This window comes from Apus apus, chromosome 1 (genome assembly GCF_020740795.1).
Source record: "Apus apus isolate bApuApu2 chromosome 1, bApuApu2.pri.cur, whole genome shotgun sequence".
Taxonomy (NCBI): Eukaryota; Metazoa; Chordata; class Aves; order Apodiformes; family Apodidae; genus Apus; species Apus apus.
The window spans coordinates 142,725,036-142,743,560 of record NC_067282.1 but is presented as its reverse complement, the minus strand read 5'-3'; the positions used below and the strand labels follow the sequence as shown (position 1 = coordinate 142,743,560).

The following is an 18,525-nucleotide window of genomic DNA, read 5'->3' as shown; positions in this document are numbered from 1 at the left end:
CCAGCTCACATTACTGATTTAAACTGGGGTTTGCTGTAAAGAATGGCCTGGTCTTTAAAGGTAACAGACTAGCAGTGCAAAGTGCACTGAAATCTGATATTCTTTGGAGAATTCAGCAGGCTCATATGGGTATAGAGAAATGTAAATGGTAAGCATAAGCTATGTGCATGGAGCAACTTCATAAATACTCAGAGATAAAGAAAATTGTAAAAATGAGCTATTTGTTCAAAGTACCAACATAGAAATGAACAGAACTCATGCTGATAGACCAGGACACATTATAGCCAGGACACATTACAGCCATGGTTTGAAATAAGTGTGGTTTTATTTATACTTTGCTTATCCGGCAGAGACAACATTGCAGTGTTGGATCATTATTTGCTTTTCCCTATGGTTGTGCTATAGGGAATCCGGCATTAGAGCATCTGACAACACCCATCATATCTGCATTTGCCAGGCAGAGAACCACAGAGGGGGGGCTGAGTAATGAGCCGTGGTTCAAAGGACAGGATTTTCAATCATTCTCAAGAGCTGACGGGGGCGATTCCACCATGTAACCTCTAGCCCCAGATATCCTGTATTGAAAGGCCTACTCAAAAATGGAATAAAGATACTTGAGATTTCTTTAAAAAGCTACTGGATCTAAAAGAGATTTTTTTCTGCTGCTGAGCTGGAGACACTGCCTTTAAAACAGTCAGTGTCCCTTTATTTTAAGAGGTGGTTGAGAATGAAACTTATTAGTACAGGACTAATCTGGGTGCTTATAAGAACAGATGAAGATATGCAAAAGACATACTATTTCATGGAGAACAAAGATACTAAAGTGCAAGGAGACCCAGCCTGCATACAAAAACAAGATTTCATGGACTTACACTCTTCTGTCTGCCAAGGGGATAACTTTTTTCTCCTTCAGAGTACATACAAATGCCTGAAGGACAGGCTTTTGGGAGACAAGAATATGGAGATGAAGCCTGGAGAGGTAACATCTAAAAAGACTCTATTGAGATCAGGCAGAGATCAGTAGGATCTTCGTGAAAGGCATTTTGCATGCTTTTAGAGCAGCTAATGCTGTTTTATGTTTTATTCCTTACAAGAACCACAGCAGGGAAAAAAATTAAAAAAAAATAAAAAGAGGGAGATGCAACATATGCTATTATTAAGAGTATCAGTGAGGACTGGCCTGAGAGGATCAGATTTGAGAGAAAGTGGGCAGAGAGGCCTGTTCTGAGACCTATACTTGCCTACACTATTGTACATTTCTATTAACTTTCCCTACCATAAACTCTCATTAAGGTTTGCCTGAAATGGCATTTTGAACTTGTATGGTTGGATGGTCTTGGTCTAGTTTTTTGTTTGTTTGGTTTTGTTTTTTAAGCTGTGGCTCAAGGGTTTACAGAGCAGCTAAAAGTAACTTCACAAGTGTTCGCAAGCCTGTATTTCTCCACTCATGTTTATGTCACAAACGTGTCTGTAGCCACAGTGATGCATCCTTGGCTGGCACAGGCACTGTCTCACCAGAGCTCCTGCCCTACCAGATGGAGGACAACAGCTTCCAAGTGTCTGTCCCAGCAGATGCATGATGGACTACAAACCCCACTTCTCCAGCTGGAGTTTCACCGTTTGTGAGCTCACATGCATTCCTGAGCAAACCTCCCAGACCTTTGGGAGCCACCAGTTTAGGATCTCTGGGTACTCTCTGCTGCTCCTACTGTCTGTTGTAGGGAAAGCCCACACCACATTGATCTCCCGTACCCAGAAAAGGGTGGTTGCTGCCTACCAAACCCTTCAGGCAGCCCAACCACACCCCAGATCCCTGTTCATCACCCAATTCACCCCTTACGGCTCCTCTTTCCATCTCTGGCCATTCCCACCTTGTTTATTTTAAGGTTATGGGAAAATAAAGCTGACTTTCTCCCAGCCCTCAAAGCATGGCTCCGAGAGCAGAGTAAGGGCTTTGGGAGGCTTTTAACCACGTATTTCAGAATTGTTTAATGCTTTGCTTTCTTTGAAAGTTACCTGCAAAGAAGCCAGTTCTTGTTGCTTCTGCCACGTAACTCTTGGTTTTCTGAAAATCTCTCAAGTCACATACCTGTAATTACAAAGTCAGATCTCGTTTGCTTTGAAAGGCTGTGCCTAATGGGCAAACAAGCAATTAAGATCTCCGGCCAACTGTAGCCAATTCCAGTCACAAAACCGTTCACTACAGTGGAAGCTGCAGTAATTGACTCGGCTTTAGTTTGCTTTGAAAAACTTAAAACAGTTTTTACAGAATATTGGCCCAAAAAAAAAAAAAAAGAAAATTAAATTTGACTTGCTCAACTGGGAATTGTTGATTCTAGTTTCCTGTTTGAATTTTCAGAGCTATATAAGGTATTCCTTTCCAATAGATAGTGAGCTGAGGTTTTTCACTTCTCAGTTAACCACTTGAGTCCTCAACTGGAGGAATATGGTCTTAAGATGTGTGAGACTGCTGAAGACTGAGATTAAAAAGAAAAGGAAAATTAGGGTGAGGACTTGTATGGTAAGACTGTAAAATACAGTCTGAGGAGACAAATCCTTACATTTTTGTACAGTCACAAAGAAGCAAAGTAAGGCTTGTCAACTTTTTTCATTCATTCCAGTTTCCTTTATATGTAAATCAGGATGTGTAATGTTTCCTTTTTTTGTGTGTGTGGGGTTTTTTTGTTGTTTGTTTTGTTAATTTTATTATACTGTGTACTATAATACCGTTGTTGTTGCTATTAACATTCAGGCAGAGAGAAAATCAGTGAAGGTTGATGTGTTGTACATTTTTGTCTGGAATATCCTTTGCACTCATCTTTAGAGAAAATACTGGAAGACTTGATTTGCCATAAAAGTAGTGGGAATGGGAAGTAAAGTGGCTCAGAAAAGCCATTTTTGGTTGTCTGATGGCAAGCTCTACTTGTTTGGGCCAAAGATGTCTCTCAGTGCAGAGGAAGGAGTTAGAGAAAGCAGACATAATTAAAACCCTACAAAAGCTTAATGTTCCATAAATGACATGTGAGGAAAGCACAACAGTACCTGGGCTTGAATCCCCAGGGAAGAAAATCTCCGTTTGGTGCAACCAGCTGTTACCTGTGCAGGGATGGAACAGTAGAATGTCATGAAACAGAAAGGTGTCATGAAACCTGCTTTGTCGGGCTGCATTCCAGAGGGACCTGAAGTTCTGTGCCTCCAGTGGGACTGCGGACAAAAATTGTGTTGAAAAGATGTGGAAGCATCCTCTGTCCAAATGAGTGGTGAAATTTCTTTATTTTGGAGTGAGTTTGATGGGTCTTAACATTTATTTGTAGACAGCAGCCTTTGGGGGGAAAGAGGCAGTGTTCCCTGGGGCTAGTGAGCAGGATGACTTGCTGCATTAACACAATTTCTGCTTTCATGTATACCTGCAGTGTCGTTATCACCTGGATAATGTCTGTGGAAGGGACCTGCTATGCTGGGCTGCTGAAGATACAGCTGTCAAAAAAATTGGCACAACTTATTCAGTATGAAACCAGGTTTACAGGACACACTGGGGCAAGAGGTGAACATTAAGATGCAGGACCATCAGGTCCTTCTTTGGAGTTTAAAATCTGAGGTTTTCTGAGTGTTGTTTAAACTATTCAAATACATTTAGCCAGTGCCCTGGTACTACTTTGAAAAATTCAGCTGACAGTTCTGCTTAAGACACAAGCCAGTCAGGTACAGGATACTCACTGAGGTATGCTCTCAGGTGGCCGAAAACAACCTGCCAGTGAAAGACAGAAATGTTGACAGGGTGGAAGATTGCAGCAGAGGCCGTAAGTGATAACTGGACTTGGGCTCATAAATCACATGGCAAACTCTGATAATACCAGTGATCTTACCATGGAATACTGATTAGCACAAAGTAATAAGTGACAGTTTAGCTCTTTCACAATTTGTTTTTGATACAAAATGTTGTGGAAAGATTTTTTTCCATGTCCCTTGGAGCCTGTTATCAGAGCTATGCTGCATCTGGCCTTTCACAGTACTCTACAATAAAAGGTAGAGATTTTGCTCTGCCCATCCATCAGAAATGCCTCCTATTCCCTCCTTTACCACTCACTATTTGAACCTATGCTCTGGTAGCTGGACTTTTTTGTACAACTGGTTTTATTTTCCCTACCAGTGTTATGAATTTTACTTGCCTGTCCTGGATGGGAGAGTGCCTTCTTCAAAACAAAAGCAGAGGGAGCTGGGGAAGTGCTCATGAAAAAGAATGTGCAATCTGTGCAAAGTCCTTCCCTCTGCAAAGCCCAGATTTGCTCAAGGTTGGTGTATGTCTAATACTTTCGGAGTCAGTAACTGCATTACTCAGGCCAGACTTTGTATTTAGGAATAACCCCTCTCTGCCTTTGTAAAAGTTGCTATCCATGTGTGGGAAGGGAAGACAGTTGGGCTCTTGTTATTAAGGTGATGAGAATCCTTTTTAGTTTTGCTGAAGGCACCTAGAAATAAGAACGTGGCCCAGTATTTAGCAAGTTCCTGAATAATAAAATTCACTTTCTTGAAATCATGTAGGGGGCATGTCACTGTTCTCTGGCTGTGTGATTAGTGTTTCTTTATCTCCCAAGACAAAGAGACTTGTCCAGGCATCAGTGAACCATTCATAGGCCACTGAGAATTCAATTGTCACTGAAAAATCATACACTTTTTTTTCTGCTCCATGCCCGAAGGTCTTGGTAAACATGTTCCCACCATTGTTCCTGAAAGCCCATAGGAAACACTGCAGCCATTCATAGAAAACTCATTGCCACATACCTCAGCCCCTTACTTACTGCTTTATCTCAGTTAAAGGGTATCATCACTCCTGCATTCCCCTGGGGAAAAAACTGTGCATCAGCAGCACTTGCAGGAGGTACAGTCCCAAGTAAATTTTGCCTGGGACGGATCCCTTCTGGTGGCACATGCTGTATGCAGGAACACCCTCGGATGTATTGTGCTGTACCCACACAGCAAATGATGCTGCGGTGACCAGCATCTCAGCAGCTTTAGATCAGCGGCAGAGTAAAGCCACCGCTCACCTGGAAGGAAACGTCTCCAAGGCAGAAAACAGCATCCTGTCACCCAGAGTTTGTGATAGGAGCACAGCTCTAGCTTTAGCATGGGTGCTTCCCCGCCTGCCAGAGCCTGCACCAAACACACAGCCAGTGCTGGTAAACTCGGACAAGGCGCACTGACAGTTCAGGGGGCCTGGCTCTCCGCGACCCGTGTCCTTTTGTTGACTCCCGTGTGTCCGGAGAGGTGTGCGATGGGAGCTCAGCTCTTCCAGCGCGGGAGCCGACAACCCTCCCGCCCCCGCCTGACAGGACACGACCCCGCTCCTCGACCCCTCTTCCAGCCGCCGCCCTCGCCAGCTGCTCCCGGCAGCCCGCCCAGGCGCTGCCGGGGACGCTGACCTCCCCGGCCTCCGCAGCTCCCCGCTCCCCGCCGTCCTCTCGCACGGTGCCGGGGAGCAGCCTCCTCCCGCGGCCGGCCCTGCGCGGAACACGGGGCAGCACCGCCCCGGGGAGCCCCCTCCCTGTCCCCGGCGGAGGCGGAGGGGCCGCGCCCGGCGCACACAAGGGTTAACCCCGGCGAGCGGAGCGGAGCGGCCCCGCAGCGCCGCCGCCCGGCCCCGCCGCCCACATGGGCTCTGCCCCGGTAAGTGGGCTGGGGAAAGCGCGGCTCCTTCTTCGCGCCCGCCGCAACAAAAGCGGGGCGGTGCCAGGCGGGAGGGGGCCGGGCCGGGCCGGGCCGGGCGAGAGGAGCCCCGCGGAGTAACGGGCCGGGAGCGCGGGGACTCCGAGGCGGCGGCCGCGGTGCGGAGCTACGTGACGTTGCGGCGGGGAAGGCGGGCCAGGCGGGCCGGGGAGCGGGCGGGACCCCCGCGGGGCTTGCGGCGCTTGGCGGGGGCGGGCGGGCGCGCAGGTGGCGGGGCCGGCGTGCGGGGCAGGGCTGGGTGCGGGGCATCCCCCGCGGCGTGCTGCCCGCCCTCCCGCTGCCAGGGCAGCCCCAGGGGACCCCCGCGGCCGCGGCGCGGGGTGGGTGCGTTGTGGCGGGCCTGGCCGGAGCCATCCGATGAGGAGGTCTCCGGCGGCTCGGCTCGCTGAGGCCAAGGGTGGCGACCCCAGGCGCGTCCCAGCCCGCGGGCGGGCTGCCAGCCGGCGCCCCGGGGCCGTGATGGCGCGGCTGGCGAGGAGCTGTCAGCGCCCAGGCAGCGGGAGGGGGAGGGAAGCCCTGGTGCCAGAGGCAGGAATCCGGCAGCTTTGTGCTTTTCCTAGGGAGAGGAGCTGGTGTGCCAGGGTGAGAGGCCAGGGCAGCCTGCCTTTTGGTAGGGATCCCACCCAGTGAGAGAGGTACATTGGGCAGTCCTCCCCGAGAGCAAACAAGCGCTCTTGTTCAAAGGTTTTTAGCCTGGAGAAGAGGGGGCTGAGGGGAGACCTTATGCCTGAAAGGAGGTTGTAGCGGGGTGGGGGTTGGTCTCTTCTTCCAAGTGACAAGCAACAGGACAAGGGGCAATGGCCTCAAGTTGTGCCAGGGGAGGTTTAGATTAGGTATTAGAAGAAACTTTCTTCACTGGAAGGATCATTAAACACCGGGATAGGCTGCACAGGGAGGTGGTCGAATCACTGTTCCTGGAGGTGTTTAAAAGACATATAGATGGAACATGTTTTAAGCACTTGGACTTGGTAGAGTTAGGTGAGTGGTTGGTAGAGTTAGGTTGTGGTTGGACTAGATGATCTTAAAAGTATTTTCCAAGGAGAATAATTTTGTGGTCTCCGGTATGTGACTTGCCTTCAGCCTTACTTACTATGTTTTCTGGGACAAATGGAGGAGCTGTAATTTCTAGATCTTCTTCTAAGGACTTCCTTCAATGGGTAGAGGCAGAGCCTACATTTCACTCAGCTGTATTTCTGTCACTTACGCAGTGTAAAGGGGAACACAGATGTCCCTGCCCTTCTCCACGGGGGTGTTCTTGGTGTGGCCCATCCCCAGGGAGAGCTGCCTTTGTCCTCTTTCTTATAGCCCTTGGTGGAGTAGATTACAAGAAGGCCTGTGTGGGAGGAAATGTAAGTAGAGGATTCTCAGTTTAATGGGGCTCTTTAGAAGCTTAAACCAACTACTGGAGTTCAGAGTAGGTTTGAAGTAGTTCTAAAGTCATGCTGAGCCGACGTGCAGAAAACCAGAGCTGGTGCCTGAAGACTTCCCACTCTGCTTTTAGAAGCAAGTGCTGGCTCCAAAGGGCTTCACACAGTTTACTTAGAGGTATGTCCAGGGCTTATAAAAGGAAGAGCACTTCACCAAAATTCCCATAAATCAGACTCTTGATTTTCTGAAAGAAACAAGAGGAGCTTCTTAATATGGATATTTAGCTGATGTGTTTCATAGCATCTACATTTCAGAAGTAGATTAAAACCATGTGCGAACACCAATACAAGGAGAATGTAGCCCAGCAGTTCCCTCGCAGGGCAAGGCCTTCCTGCATCTAGAGAGCACTCCTCGTGTATATATGTGTATATTCACACACATACTTCCAGAGGTTGTTTTCTTAATGCTTCTGAGCAGAAACTCCTATACTTGATTTAGAATGCTCTTTGAATAACACAACAAACCCCATCTCTCTGCCCAGGACAGAGAGCTGGCGATGATGGTACAGCCCCAGTCGGGAAAAAACAGTTACTTTTCCATCTTGCCTTGTTCAAGAATAATCACCTCCCAAATTAAACAGAAGTTGTGTAATGGTTTAACCCCAGTCGCCAGCTAAGAACCTCACAGCCATTTGCTCACTCCTCCCTGATGGGATGGGGGAGAGATCAGAAGAGTAAAAGTGAGAAAACTCATGGGCTGAGATAAAAGACAATTTAACAAGTAAAGCAGAAGATGCACACACAAGTAAAGCAAAACAAGGAATTCATGCATCATTTCCCATGGGCAGGCAGGTGTTCAGCAACCCCCAGGAAAGTAGGGCTCCAACACATTAAACGGTTACTTGGGAACACAAACACCATCACTCTGAATGTCCTCCCCTTCCTTCCTCTTCCCCCCAGCTTTATACACTGAGCGTGACATCATACAGTGTGGAATATCCCTTTGGTCAGCTGGGATCAGCTGTTCCTGCAGTGTCCCCACCCAGCTTCTTATGAACCCCCAGCCCCCAGCAGTATGAGAAGCAGAAATTGATTTAGTAGAAATGTGGCTTAGCAACAACTAAAGCATCAGCTGTTACGAACATTATTTTCATTCTCAATCCAAAACACAGCACTATACTGTCTACTAAGAGAAAATTAACTTTATTCCAGCTGAAACCAAGGCAAGCAGGTGAACAGTTTGTGTGGCAGAGGACAGTATCTCTTCTCTGAGAGGACAAAGTCTTTCTCTTTGAATCCTGAGCAATACCATTTCCCATGCCTGGGTTTTCCCATGCACTTGGAAAAGATGGCTTGTCCTCTTCCATGCCATACTGTTGGCCTGAGGAAGCACTGTCAACCTTGATGATGCCTCAGGTTCAGGAAGGAGGACTCCTCGTGTTTCTGTCTTCTCATACATCCCTGACACAGTGTGTCTGACTCAACGCCATGTAGAAGAGCCTCAATGGCTGATCCTCCTTTGCTGCTTACTTCTCTCTTCTGTGCCCAGTGCATCGTTCAGGGCCACCAGCAGCTTCCGGGCAGCATCCTGCAACTCCTCCTCCCCTACTGCCTTCCCCATGGCCAACAACTGCTGAAGTCTCTGCATTGAACTCTGCACACGGTTATCTTGTAGCCTCAGTAGAAGATCTTGGATGTCATTGACGGGCAGCTGTCCTCGCTGCTGGCCACGGGCTGTCATGCTTGTGGCCTGTGGGTCAGAAGGATTTAGTTGCATTTCCTTCGACCGTGGTGTGCCCTTACGTAAGGAGCTGGGTATCAGAGCTACTCTGGTGTCACGGATGGAGTTGGCAGTTGAAGGAGGTGTGGGAACAGTAAGCTGGGGCCTCAAGAGGCCAGACAACATGGCAGCATTTCTTCTGGTCATGTCGTTGGAGACTTGTGTGCTGGCCAGCTCAGCTTTTCTCTCTTTTTGGCACACAGTCCTCTGTGGAGGAGAAAACACACCTCTGTGGAGGCAGTGGGCCCAGGGACCAGGCACCTAGCCACCCCCCTGTTCTGTGGGGTTAGCACTCACTGCACAATCCCATCTTTCCCATTCCCTACAAAGATGAGCCAAGACAGGAAAGAAACCTTTGTGTCCTTTCCATATCAGGTCTCCCCAAGTCTTTTCTTGGGACTCCCAGTTCTCCTTCCCCAAAGTAAAATCACTCTTTCTCCTATAGTAGCCTAAATTGTGTCGTCTTGCTTGGGAGTGAGAGCTGGAGATAAGGGCTGAGCTGGTCCTCACAGGCTCATTTTCTTCAGGAATACCAGTCTCCAATTTTAAGTGGCTGTAAGCACCATCTTTATCAGCTAGTCAGCTTGGTGTGCATGCCCCTGGAAGGTGGGCTGCTTGTGGCTCTCTTCTACCTTCCCTGTCTATTAGCCTCCTGCTTTCCTACTTCCTCATTTTCAGGGCCCTCCCTGATGATTGCCCAGAGGACACTGTGGTCTTCAGGAAACAGCTAAATAACTCACCTTAATGAAGTACCTTTTTGTAGTACAGCGATAAAAAGAAAAGGAGCAGAAGTCAGGAAAGAAAGAAGTTCCTTTCAGTTCGGAGCATATGGGCCCTAGAAAGAGGCAGTTGAAGACACAGATTCAATGATAAACTCCAGTGCTGGGGTCCCAGCAGCTCTCTGCAGTAACCTCACTGTTGAATCACATCCCTCCATGAAAAGCCCCATGCCATTTGGGGGCCTCCCTGAACCTCAGTGAGAAACTCCACTGCTTCTTGGTCATCTCCATGACTCAAGGCATGAGAGGAGGCTGGCCCTAGGGACACACATGGATGCAACTGAGTGTGAAAGAGGATGCTCATGAACAGGTATGTTCTTCTCACTGCAGGATCACTACCCGCCCCTCTCCCCTGCCAGCTCATGAGTCTCTGTTCCCACCCAGCAATCAGGTCCAGTGCTGGCCATGAAGGACCCCCATTCATCTGCCTGCCCTTGGGAGTCAGGGTCAGCTTTACCTTTAGGGATGATTCCATGGTTTTCATACTTGTCCAGTTTCTGGATCAGGGGGTTCTGGCAGCCATAGAGCAAACGAAGGATGCAGGCAGTTCTGGTGCGGTGGGCGACCTGGAGTAACATGAAGAACTGGTGGTACTCCTGGTCAGAGAGTGGTGTTCCTGGCTGCTGTGCCTTCCTGCCCCAAGGGCTGGCTCTGCAGCCCCAGACCATGAGCACTGGTGAAAAATAAACAGCAGGGAGTCAGAGGGAGGAGAAAATGCTAGCCATGGCACATGCAAAAGAGATGGAAGGCTGAACCCAGATCTGTTGCCTTCTCTGGATGCAGGATCCAGCACATGGGAAATGCTATAATAGGCTCAAGATGGGGGTCTAGATCTAGGGAAAATCTGGTATGCTTGGGTTGAAAGGGACCTTAAAGATCATCTAGTTCCAACCCCCCTGCATGGGCATGTACCTGTAGGCCCCCTTCAGGTACTGGAAGGCTGCTGTAAGGTCTCCCTGGAACCTTCTCTTCTCCAGACTTCCCACAACTTGGAAGGTGTATGGAAGAATGAGTAAGGCAGATGCTGGAAGGGCAAGGGTAGTTTTGTGGATACTCTTCCAAGAAGTAGGTTTTATTCCTGGCTACACCACAGAGATGCCTGTGTGATGCTAGATGGACCAGGTTTCTTAGTGTGTTACTAATAGCATTTTCCTCACCTTGTGGGTTGCTGTTTATAGGAAAGCTGAGATCTCTTGCTGTTTTGGAGTCTGCATGTGGTATATTTTGAGTGGCAAGTAAGTGCTACATTAGCATATATATACCTTGAGAAGACAAGGCTGAGATTATCTCAAAAGGAGATTTTAAAATTAGTGAATGTTTTTTACTTTAATACCTCATGGCCCTTATTTTGCCATTTGTAAAATCACTATAAACCAATTAATAGCTGTGAAACACTACAACATGCAGTAAAAATGTAAAGAGGAAATGAGTCATTCTGTCTATAGCAGACTTCAAAAGGGTTCAGTAAATAAATCAGAGAGTCAAACACTGACCAATAAGGGTGACATAACATGCTGAATAGTGGCTTATTAGAAAGGCAGTGTCCATCCAGGAGCTAAAGAAGCCAAAGCCTGTGTGAAAAAACTGAAGGCAGGTAATTAAAGAGCTGCGTTACTACGTCCATGCTCAGGGAGAACAAATCTAAGGTTCCAGAACAACATGCTCCAAGTTTGACTTTGCAACCTCTGTAATAGTCTTTTAACCCAATATGTCTTTTTTTACCCCTCTGGGTTAAAAAAAAAAATATTAAAAGCTTCCTCATGGCCTCTTTTTGACACCTGCAGACGCAGCAGGATCAAACAAAAGCACGTAACTTGCCCCTCCAGAGGACAGCAGGGGTTATCAAGCACTTGATGAGGCAGTAGGAGCTGACAGCACCATACTTTGCTAGGTGACTACATGGAGGTTTGCAGAAAGCAGGGGAATGAGGAGACTGGGGAGATACAGAACCCCTCCATGGTCTTGCACCAGGATGTGGCGAGAGAAGCCTAGCCTTCCTATCCATTTCTTCCAGTTATGTCCCTTTTTGTTTGTCTTTAACCAAAGTCCTCTCTCAGACCTCTTTCTTCTGCCTCCCCTGTCACTTCACCTGGCCAGCAATTCCCTTATGGCCTTGCAGCTGAAGTCCAGATCTCTGCATTTGCACTCGTGTCTAGTTTATGTGCCCAGCTGTCCCCATCATCATGTCTCCAGTCTCCACCCTGTTTCCAGCTACAGCCTCTGCCCACTATTTCCTGCTCTAAGTCCTGTTCCCCAGCTCCTTGGTTACTCTCTGGCCCTCCTTGATGAATAAAATACCAGCCCCAATGAGTGAATCATGATAGAATCAGAATCATAGAACCATAGAATGGTTTGGATTGGAAGGGATCTTAAAGATCATCTAGTTCTAACCTCCCTGCATGGGTAAGGACAGCTCAAAGCCCTGTAAAACCTGTCCTTGAACACTTCCAGGGAGCAGGCATCCACAGCTTCTCTGGGCAACATGTTCCAGTGTCTCACCACCCTCACAGTATAGAATTTCTTCCTAATATCTCTTTGTAGGAGAGGTGCTGCAGCCTTCCTGTGGATTCACTCCAGCAGGTCCATGTCCTTCTTGTGTTGGGTCTCCAGAACTGGACGCAATGCTCCAAATCAGGTATCATGAGAGCAGAATAGAGGGGGAGAATCATCTTCCTTGACCTGCTGGCCACATTTCTTTTGATGTAGCCCAGGATACAGTTTGCTTTCTGGGCTCTCAGTGCACATTGCTGGCTCATGTTAAGCAAAGACTGGCAAGATTTTAAGAAACTGAGGTCTTTGCACTTGAGGCGTTCGAGAGTGTTTCTGCCAAAGCTGAGGAGCAATGGGGAGGGGTGAAGAGCAGCCGGGTCACCCACCCTTCCTCACAGCCTAGCTTGAAGGAGAAGGGTTTCCTACTCACCGGACAAGAGCAGACAAGCCCATGTGGCCGACATCACACCATGGGTAGTGCTTTAACAAACAGCCTGGGACCCAGTGTGCTAGCAGAGGTGTCACTTCTGCCTGCGTCCTCCTCCTGCCTCCCCAGCTTGGCTCAGGAGAGCCGGGGGGTGGCATGGCTGATGGTGTCACAGACGCCTCTGTTCCTACCGTTCTTCCCGCTCCCGCTCCTGCTCCCGCCTCCCTTCCATCTCCTCTCCTGCCCAGCCGCCGGGCCTGCATGCTGCCAGCCGCGGGGTTAGTGCTGGGGAAGGCAGGGGCAGCCACTTCCCTGAGGTTGGGTTGGGACACGTCTCTCTTCCTGTGGCAGTGGGGTCGGCCCTCCTCCTTGCTGTGCCACTGGGTCCAAACTCAGTGGAGGCCCCCACGGGGGTTGTTTGGTTTTACTGGGTTGATGACACCCGCGACAGCTTTCTGTCCTCCACGTGTATCCCGTGGCTTGTGGCCTCGGCAGCGGTGCGCCTGACCCTGGCCAGCCGTGTCGGTCGTGGGGCACCGTGGGGCCTCCCTCCATTGTCACGGGAGCTCGGTGCAGCCCGTCGCCTTCCCACGCTGCACGTCGCTTCTCTTGTTCCTCTTTCGGCCTCATAAGGACTGGGGTGCCTCAGCAGCCGGGACGCTGCTTGGGGCCTTGGCTTTCTCCAGACATGGCTGCCATGGAGACCAGCACCTTGTCCCTGTCTGGTGCTCCGTGGCATTTTCATTTTCCCATCTTGCTGAGGGACAGATCTTTACTACACAGCCCACAACGTGTCTTTCTGCTGTTTCCCACAACCTGCCTGGGTGTGGGAAATCTTCCCTCTGCCCTTGGGAGGGCCTGGCAACCAATGTCTATCGCAGTACCCTCCTCTGGCACACCACTGAGAACCCAGTTCAGTTTTTTTCTCATTTTGGAAGGAAAAGATGCTATTTAACCTTTCTTTTTCTTAGGAACACCCAGTCATGAGTCATTTTACACTTGTTGCTAGTGGCATGGCAGGAATGGGACAAAAATGGTGCGATACCATTGCAAAGCTGGCATTCACATGTACAGTTTCTAAGCATTTTCTTTCTGTAACCTGTGCATTTCTAGGATGTCACATCCCTAAGCATCTTAAAATGCTGCTGTACAAATACCACTGCACAAATGTAGTGCTAAAACTAAATGGGTGACCTAATTTTATATCCCACTCCTACACAGTGTACTTTTGCTCTGAAAAGAGATCCTTGAGAAGTGGGATTGCATGTTGGTCACAAGTCATCTTGGTGTTCTTGCATAAACAGGTGTGTGTGACTGGTTTTGTTTTGTGGGTTGTTTTTTTTTTTGCTCACTGCCAGCCCTGTAAACTCCATCTGGAACAGAGCAGCCAAATTGCTATTTTTCTGGAGCACAGGACAGGAAATTCTGCCTTTGGACTGCTCCTGTTGATAATGTGTGAGCAGAACAAAATCTCTTCTGTCAGCCAGACCTCTGCGTGCCTGGCTGAGCCACTGAGAGCAACTAAGCAAAATATTCCTTTGGTAAAGGCAATAAACAGGGTGCCAGACAGACACAGAAAGCAGCCTGTTGTGAAGGTGGCATTTTTCCTCCACCTGCAGAACAGAATTGCATTAACTACTTTATGTTCTCATTTAATTCACTAGGATGAAAACATGTTTTGAGGAATTGGTATTTTTCTATACAAAACTCAGTAGGAGGCATTTTTTGTCTGGAAGTGCAGCAGGAGGAACATCCAGACATTTATGAGAAGGCAGCAAGCTGGCAGGCTGCTCTCTGCAGCATGTGTAGTTGACCCCATCTTTGCTACATGAGCTGGCCCTGCTTGTTGGACCCAAACAGTGGTGTCATGGTGTGTGTGGCAGAACAGACAGGGACCCTGACTCATTTTTCTGGGTGTGATTTTCCTCTGGTCTAGGTTGCTTTTGTCTCCTGAACAGTTACTCTCCTGTAATCTCACTCTACAGCATGGCTACTATGATGGGTATTTGTTACTTCTGTTTTCTTTCCTCTGATCAGGATCTACAGTCCCTGGCTTGGCTTTAACCTCCTGGATGGAGTGAAGAGGAACAGCTTTGTCGCCAGAAGCATCTAAACACAAGACAGCAGGGAGATTGCTCACAAGGTGAAAAATTGAATAGAGCATGTCTGGGAAGGGAGGAGAAGAGCTAAAAGCTGAAAATCTGGCATGTACTGTGCTGCATGCTCTGCACTCATGCTGCCTCCTATGCCCCTATAATGTAGATTCTGCTTTCAGGAAGATTTGTAGGGAGGGTACAAAACAGATTAAACACATTGCTGGGGAAATCTTTTCCAAACGAGCCTGTCCAAAATGAAATAAATTTTTGTGTATTTTTCAGCAAAGGCTACATTCAGAATGTTAGAAGGCATAACTAACCAAAGCATGTCTTTTTCTTCCTTTTACACTGACAACATTTTTGATGTTTTACTGGTCATTTTGCTGCCTTGAGGTGTGTGCCTTGACCAAGGCAATATCTTTATTTGTGCTAGAAATGTTTCTCAGCCCTGAGTGTTGTAAACAAAACTTTGGAAATGAGTATAACCAGTGTGGTGTTGTCTTCCAAAATCAGCAGATCACCCAAAACAGAATGTGAACCATTTATCGTGCTGCATTCATCTCATATTCTGACCTCCCACATGCAGGAGGATGATGTTAACTTTGTAAGCAGTGCCATCCAGCTAATCAGCTTACCTCACACTTCAGCATCCATTCCTGAGGTGTATTCTCCATATAAATAATAAACAAACAGAAGCTTCTAAGTGTTTCAGTCTAAATGTTCATTACCATGCTTGGTTAATAAAACAGTTCATCTTTCCACTCACTTGCCTATCTGTTCTGTAGACAAGTCTAGATACAGTTTGCTGCAGACTATGTAGGGCTTTCTTTTTAAGGAACAGGGCTAAGATTGTAAAGAAGAAAGAAAACAGTGTGCCTGGCAGGGTGGATGTTCCTGTGGTGTTGGCTGCTTAATTTCTTGATTAAGCATGGAAATGCTGGAAGAAGAGTATTGATTGATATGCAATGGGAGGAGAAGCAGCTACAGTGGGGGTTGTTGAGTAGACCAGTCATGATGTTCCTCTAACCTCACTAGACATTGGAACTTTGAGGACAAGCAAGTGACAGGTTTTGTCCTTCAGAGCTGTGACTTTATGACAGAGGACCCTCTTTACTGCCCATCCTTGGGGTCACACTCTGTTCCCACACTCCTCGGTTTCTGAGGCTTCACTCTGCACAGACGAGATACAAGTGCAGGGGCTGGCTCCCTGCTTGGACTTCTCCCTCAGAGAAGCATGGGGGTTTATTCATTGCTATTTCCTCTGTTCACTCCAGCAGGTGACAGGACCATGGACAACACAGAGAAGGGCAAGCTTCATCAGGAAAGTCCTTTCAGAGCTAAACTGCATCTGTTCCCCTCCAGAAAGCTGACAGGAGATACTCTCCAGGATACCCATCAAAGACAGGTCTGCAAGCAAGAGCTGGAGACAGAAAGTATGGTGGAGGCATCTTTTGGAAAGAGACAGGGAATGATAACTTCTCGTGGGATGGAGGTCTGGGAGTGCAAGGAGAGTGGTAGAGCCCACATCAGCAAGGTTATCCTTGCTGTGGATGAGCCAGATCCACCAATGTGTGGGAACAGTGCCATTTGGATTCAGCAGGTGGGAGAGAAAACTTACCAGTGTCCTGAGTGTGGGAAGAGCTTCAGCCGGAGCTCATACCTAAGCCAGCACCAGAGGATCCACCTGGCGGAGAAACCCTTCAGCTGCTCAGAATGTGGGAAGAGCTTCACCCGCAACTCAGACCTAATCAAACACCAGCGAATCCACACCGGTGAGAAGCCCTACCAATGCAATGAGTGCGAGAAGACCTTCAGCCAGAGGTCCAACGTGATCAGGCACCAGCGGACCCACACGGGAGAGAGACACTACCAGTGCAATGAGTGTGGGAAGAGCTTCAGTCAGAACTCGCATCTCATTGTTCACCAGCGAAGCCACAAGGGTGAGAAACCCTTTCATTGCCCCCGGTGTGAGAAAAGCTTCAGCGACCGCTCCTCCCTGATCATACACCGGAGAGTGCACACTGGGGAGAAGCCCCACAAGTGCCAGGAGTGCGGTAAGCGCTTTCGGGACAGCTCAGCCATTATTCGGCATCAGAGGATCCATACGGGAGAGAAACCATACGAGTGCACCGAGTGTGGGAAAACCTTCCGGCAGAGCTCCTCACTGGTGACCCATATGCGAACGCACACGGGCGAGAAGCCCTACAAGTGCCCCATCTGCGGGAAGGGCTTTAGCCAGAGCTCAGCACTCACCACTCATCGCCGGATCCATGGGGGGAAGGCCTTGCCCATCTACCCCAGCGGCCTCCTGCCCAACCCCTACCAGTGTGCCCAGTGCGGCCGGAGGTGCAGCGACTGCTCCACTCTGGCCAAGCACCAGACCACGCATGCCGAGGAACGGCCCTACATCTGCGTGGAGTGCGGGGACAGCTTCCGTCGGAGCTCAGCTCTCAGCGTGCACCTGAGGATCCACCGCGGGGAGAGACCCTACAAGTGCGAGGCGTGCGGAAAAACATTCAGGCACAGCTCAGCCCTCGGTGCCCACCTGAGGATCCATGCAGGCGACAAGCCCTATGAGTGTGGCGAGTGTGGGAAAAGCTTCCGGAAAAGCTCAACGCTTAAAGTGCATTTGAAAATCCATGTGGCCAAGAAACCTTATAAATGTGCGGTGGGTAGGAGGATGCTCGCTTCCCGCTCGCTTCTGCCGTAGGGCTGAGTGGGTGTTCAGGAAACAACAGCAATATTTGGGGGCAACTGAAAAAGGCGGGTGATGAGAACCATGGTGGGAAGAGACTGACTGGAGACGTGGTGACTCTGGTGTCAGGGCTGGGCGCTGTGTGGCACAAAATCCATCAGGAGGTCTAGACACAGGGAGTTAGTCTTCAGATCTGAGCACTGGTGGTTTAGGAAGAGTGGTGAGAGCCTGAGGAGTGGGCACCAGCTTCTGGGTAAATCTGGGGACTGTGAATATGTAGTAGAATATCAATTGGGAGAATCAGGCTCGTAAAGTAACTTTTCAGCTGAAGTGAAGATCAAAATAAAAGGTTCCAGGTTGGTTCTGACTCAAAACTTCAGCTTGTTAAACACTGTACTAGTCTTAGGAACTCCCTTTTTTACTGCCCTCTCTCGTCTTTCATTAATGTTTTCCCAGTGTTTGACAAGGCACTTCCAAATCTTCTAAGGCTTTGGAGCTGAACTTCAATCTACTTGTCTTTTCTCTCTGTTTTCCAAATCTTACATGGGACAATTAATTCCTACCTCTGCACACAAAGCCTGGGTGATGTGATAGCTGAGTAATGCAGAACTGTCATGGCTGTTCCCAGAAAACAGGGATGCACAAGCATTTCCAGTTGGAATCCAGCCCATTACTGGTCTCTGGCAGTTTCTCACAAATTTGCCCTTGCTGATTTGATGCCACTTCCAACTTGGGACATCAATAAAACGTGGGCAAAAAATGTGGCCTTACCTTAATTAACCAAAAAAAAACCTTCCTCGTTGCTGTGAGATGTGTCAGAATTGGTACACGGTGAGTTTCTTCTGGTAGTCCAGAGACTGTTTGCAATTTTGTAGTCCTTTTTATGATACTCCTCTTTAGCTTACTATTGCTTGTAAAGTATTAACATACAAAGTCAAGTGTTAACAGTTAGGACTTACTATAATTGCATTTATTACTATGCTAATGACTGTATATTACATAAGCCTCCCTCTCTATTGCTATGTTTTGTTACTAGCTGTGTGTTTGCGTCCTAAATAAAACCTTTTTTCCTCTGTACAATCTGGTTTTCTGCCCTTGCGTCTGATGAGAGGGAAACTGTAACCAGGGGCCGGCCGCTCACTGAATTTGGTGTGGCCAGGAGCTTGT

General features: G+C 48.4%; 1 protein-coding gene across 9 annotated transcripts; it reads left to right on the top strand.

Moving 5' to 3' along the window:
- Positions 1-5,601: 5,601 nt before the first annotated feature.
- On the top strand, positions 5,602-18,438 carry LOC127393965 (zinc finger protein 501-like). Of its 9 annotated transcripts, none has more exons than XM_051639657.1 (3): positions 5,602-5,664; positions 14,605-14,710; positions 15,938-18,438. In XM_051639657.1, exon 3 carries the CDS (start codon positions 15,952-15,954, stop codon positions 17,371-17,373), a length of 1,422 nt encoding a protein of 473 aa, XP_051495617.1. In that variant the 5' UTR covers positions 5,602-5,664; positions 14,605-14,710; positions 15,938-15,951; the 3' UTR covers positions 17,374-18,438. The 9 variants fall into 9 exon arrangements, with proteins under 9 accessions (XP_051495617.1, XP_051495576.1, XP_051495589.1 ...); XM_051639616.1 differs by lacking the exon at positions 5,602-5,664 and adding an exon at positions 5,756-5,822; XM_051639629.1 differs by lacking the exon at positions 5,602-5,664 and adding an exon at positions 6,477-7,269.
- Positions 18,439-18,525: the final 87 nt, after the last annotated feature.